Genomic DNA, 4,630 nt, shown 5'->3' on the forward strand with positions numbered 1-4,630 from the left:
AGAAAGAAGGAGAGAGAGGACTGCTGGAGATGGTGGGTGCATTTCTATTGCATGTTTTGAAATCTCTCTCTCTCGCTCCCCCTCCCTCCCGCTCTCTCACACGTTGGGGCCATGTGCAGTAGACTTGTCACGTGCTGATGCAGAGAGCAATGGAGAGAGAGACTGAGGGGAAAGAACGGACAGGGGCGGAAAAGGAGGGGCAAGAGGCATAGAAAGAGAAAGCTAAAAAGATATACGTTTTAAAAGATATGTATGCATATGCCTGGTATTTGTCTTTTCTTCTTTGTAAAACAAATGTTTGATTGTGTTTGGACATCTGAAACAGATCAAGTTGTGTGTGCTGTGTATTGATATGTGTGGTGCCAATGATGTGGTTATAATTGTATATTTAAAGTACATTAACGTGTGTAGATAGATAGATAGATAAAACGAGAGAGATAGACTGCATTGGGTTTGCCTTTGTATAGATAGACAGATAGATAGATAGTATCAGAGAGAGACAGAGAGATAAAATTAGGTTTGCCTTTGCATATATAGACAAATAGATAGATAGATATACAGACAGACAGACAGATGTATAGGTAGAACAATAGATAGAATGATAAAACTAGATAGATAGATAGATAGATAGCATTTGGTTTGTCTTTGTATAAAACAATAGAATGATATATAGAATCATTGAACGATAAAAAGAACGATAGAATGATAGAGAGATAGCATTTGGTTTGTTTTTGTATAAAATAATGGAATGATATATATATATATGATAGAACAATAGATAGATGGGCTTGCCTTTGTATGGCAGTATAAACACTGTATGTCATTGTGTGTGTTTGTATAGCTTGTACAGTGTGAATTGTGCACACAGCTGTGTCTCTTGTTTATGTCTCCTCCCGCATAGAAAGGAAGAGGCCCAAAGGACAGTTGGTCTTGTACATGCTCATGGGAAAAAACACTTTTTCCCTTGCTGGATTTCAGATAGATGAGGATTAGTACAGGAACTGGACAATATGTCGGTTTGGTGGGAGCACGCTTTATGTAACAATCTTCCTATATCACTTTGTGTTGGTCTTTGTGCGTTGTCTTAATGAATGAAAAACAAATCTTTGGCAGGCCTCCTTGGAAGCTCATTATTAAATTACAAAGAATTTGATTATGTTTACATGACAATTTGCTTTCGAGAGCTGTTTTAAGTGTGAAGCCGGATTGTTCTGTTATAAAGTCTGAAATAAACAGAATTATCTTATTTCAACATTTATAGCCAGGCGATGTTTAAAGGTGCATACCACAGCAAATGCTACTCGCATATAATTAGCCCTTAATAATATGTGTGTATCCCAAAATACATTATATCTGTGTAAGAAGGTACTCTGGAACAATTTAAAGCAGCGGCTCAGAACCACTAAAGCAGAAACTGCCATTACAGCTAATGTATCATAATTAACGTCAAGTGCTCGCCTTCCAATCTGCTCTAAAAGCGTATTTCACACTAAAAAGAGGAAGAATATATGAGAAGTAAGCAAAGTGCTGGAAAACGAGGCCCAATGAATTTAAACGATCTCGGCCGTGAACAAAATGTGAGCGTTTTCAGAGTCAGTTTTATGGTGTTTCTCTGGATGTTTATAACATGAATTGAAACTGCAGGTTGGCTTGTCAACCTTGCCTGCCAGCTGCTGAAATTGGCAAGTGTCCACGGTGGCTTTTGGCGCCACCTTGTGGCCAAAACAAGCCACTGCATCTAGTCAGGGAACATACAGTACACTTGTATTGTTCATAATCCTCTTTGCTTTTAGCCCAGACTCCTGGTGTTTTCATCTGTCATGGTAACATGTGGTCTGCGACATGTGAGAGACTATTTGTTCCTGACGCTTCTTTTATTTTCTCAACAGGGGCTCAAACTGTACCACCTGACCCTTCTCCGAGCCCCTCCTGCCCACCTCCGCCGGTGGCGCCGCCCACCAATGTGGCTGATGTCATGGTGAACTTTGATCCCGACCCCGCTGACCTCGCCCTGTCCAGTGTGCCAGGCCAGGAGGCGTTCGACCCGCGCAGGCATCGCTTCACAGAGGACGAGCTGAAGCCCCAGCCTATGATCAAGAAGGCCCGCAAAATGCTGGTGCCAGATGAACAGAAGGTACTACAGATCATTTTATTTTTATCATGCTGCTGGCAAGCATCTATGAATAATCAATTAAATAAATAAATGAAAATTAAATATTCCAAAAATTTCTAAAGGATAATATACAGTTTTAAGCAGCATCCTAAAGCCTCGTACACACCGTGATGATTATCGCGCGTGCTTATCGCAGACGTTTTTCGACGCGTCTTTTGTGTTCATACTCAAGCGATTTTCGCTGGCGATGAGCCGAGTGAACATGCAAATTCTCTCCCTGACATTAGATGGCGCTTAATGAAAAACAGAAATACCCCGGTACACATCGAATCCTATTTGATCTGCAATTCCTCTCCATAACAACTCCCTCTTATCGAGATTTTTGTCACGTTTGTCATAAAGCCCTTTGTGTTCAGACACCAATGGGACCAGCAGCTCTACATTCATCTTGGTCTACTTACTTCCTCTTCGTCGTTAGGTATCAATGTTTACTCGGCATGACCGTTTTGTGCTTGAGCGCCACCAAGTCGTGTTTTACTGTAACTTCAGCAGCTCCAGGCCCATGAATAAAAGCGCCAATCTCATTGGTCGGCCAGTTTTTAACACGGCGCATCAAACCGAGTCTGAGGCGTTTTAAAAAAAAGTATGCTTTTAAATGAAATACTGTCTAATTACTCATATATCATGTATCTGTAATTATGATCTGACCCTTTTCCCCATTTTTTACCTCCAAAGGATGACAAGTACTGGAGCCGACGTTTCAAAAACAACGAAGCAGCAAAGCGTTCTCGCGATGCCCGCCGATTGAAGGAGAACCAGATTTCAGTCCGAGCGGCGTTCCTGGAACGGGAGAACTCCGCCCTTCGCCAGGAGGTCGCCGATATGCGAAAAGAGCTGGGCCGCTGTCGCAACATCATCAGCAAATACGAGAGCCACCACGGAGACTTATGAAGAAGAGAAAGGAAGAACAGAAGGAAGAGAAAGACACAATTACTGATTTTGAAATAGCGTTTCAAGGGCTGTTCAACTCATCCTGGAATTGCATTTTCTCGTAGTGTTTGCTTCAAATAAGCATTACGATACTCTGTTCACTGATTTACATTTTTTTCCGTACGTGCAGGGATCGGTTGAATTAGCTGGTGTGGTGCTTGGTTGAAACAAATACTTGAAAATTGTGGTTCAACAGCCCCAGCGCGAGGGATGTGCACAAGGTCTACCTGTACTGTAAGCACAAGCGCATTTCATAAGCATCGGCTCTTCTCCTACGATACACCTCAAACCTTGACTGAGGATGTGCAATCCAATCTCTCAAAAATACTCACGGATCATAAAGGCAGATCATTTATAACGTCACGTAGCCCTTGTGAACATCCTCTTTCTATACGGGGTGATTTTCTCAGAGAGAGAACTATACAGGAGGTGGTAAAGATGTAATTTTTTCTATGACAAAAAACACATTGTATATTTTTGAACTGTTAGGGTCAGCTATAATAGAGTAGATGAAGAGGTGGAGGAGGAATGTGGATGGCGGCGAGAGCGCGAAAGAGATTTTGACATAGGAAAACTGTATATTTTTATACTTGCAGAAGGAGGCAGGCGATGAGATTTTGGAAATAATCTTTTTTGTATATTTTATATATGGGTGGGAGGGTGCGGGGAGCTGGACCGAAAGAGGGCTATATGAAGAAAAAGTCAGGATCGTTATCATTAAATGATATATTTTCAACATCAGGGGCAGTCAGGCTGGTCAGGAAGAACAAGACTAAAGGGATGAACGTCAATAGGAGTTACGAAAAGAAACGGAGCTGATGAGAAACTAAAAATAGCGAACATGAAAACTGTATAGTTTCAAATTTTCATCATGGATTTGTTCAAGCACTTGTTTTAGTATCTTTGATTCCTTTTCTTAAAAATCAGTGTGTGTGTTTGTTTTATCCTGAGGTGAAAGAGAGACAGAGAAAGAGAGAGAGAAAGATGGCATTACATCCTGTCACTATGTCTCAGGAGTCGCCAAATGTGTACAAGATTTTTCCGTGTATATATTTAAATGTTAAAGCAAATACGTACACACACACACACACTCTTTTGAACACAAACTGGACGTGGGTTTTGATGGCCAGTATGTATATGCACAGACAGACTCTTTGAAGACGTGAACCACAGAACTGTTAAACACAGCAATATCCTTTCTCTCTCTTTCTCTGTTCCTGGAGTTTTTGACATTGTGATCGGTGCTGGTTTGGCATTTCTCACCCAGGTCGAGTCGGCAGCGAGTGGGTTGCATGCTGGCGCATGCTTGCGTATTTTTCCGCCGCAGGAAAAAACACTCTTCGTGTTTACGACCATCATTTTATATGGCGCTCACCCAGTCTCTTGACCCAGACGCACATAACCCAACAGTTATAACCTGTTTGCCTATAACCTTTGCTCTTATGATTTCTTATGATTATTGATCATTGTATGAGGGATCGTATACATACATATATATATATATATATATATATATATATATATATA

The 4,630-nt window shown here is 41.1% G+C and overlaps 1 protein-coding gene and 1 long non-coding RNA gene across 2 annotated transcripts in view; one reads left to right on the forward strand and one right to left on the reverse strand.

Annotated features, from left to right (window-relative positions):
- Positions 1-3,260, forward strand: part of LOC107589383 (hepatic leukemia factor-like) — a 7,596-nt gene extending 4,336 nt beyond the window's left edge. The window contains exons 3-4 of the mRNA XM_016277797.1: positions 1,890-2,134; positions 2,849-3,260. Coding sequence (XP_016133283.1) covers positions 1,890-2,134; positions 2,849-3,064 — 461 coding nt within the window. The 3' untranslated portion in view covers positions 3,065-3,260. The remainder of the gene's footprint in view (positions 1-1,889; positions 2,135-2,848) is intronic.
- A 1,083-nt stretch (positions 3,261-4,343) lies between these two features.
- Positions 4,344-4,630, reverse strand: part of LOC107589384 (uncharacterized) — a 1,813-nt gene continuing 1,526 nt past the window's right edge. The window contains exon 2 of the long non-coding RNA XR_001609672.1: positions 4,344-4,535. This is a non-coding gene — a long non-coding RNA (uncharacterized lncRNA). The remainder of the gene's footprint in view (positions 4,536-4,630) is intronic.

The sequence above is a fragment of the Sinocyclocheilus grahami genome, unplaced genomic scaffold (assembly GCF_001515645.1).
Source record: "Sinocyclocheilus grahami isolate Dianchi unplaced genomic scaffold, SAMN03320097.WGS_v1.1 scaffold116.1, whole genome shotgun sequence".
Lineage (NCBI taxonomy): Eukaryota > Metazoa > Chordata > Actinopteri > Cypriniformes > Cyprinidae > Sinocyclocheilus > Sinocyclocheilus grahami.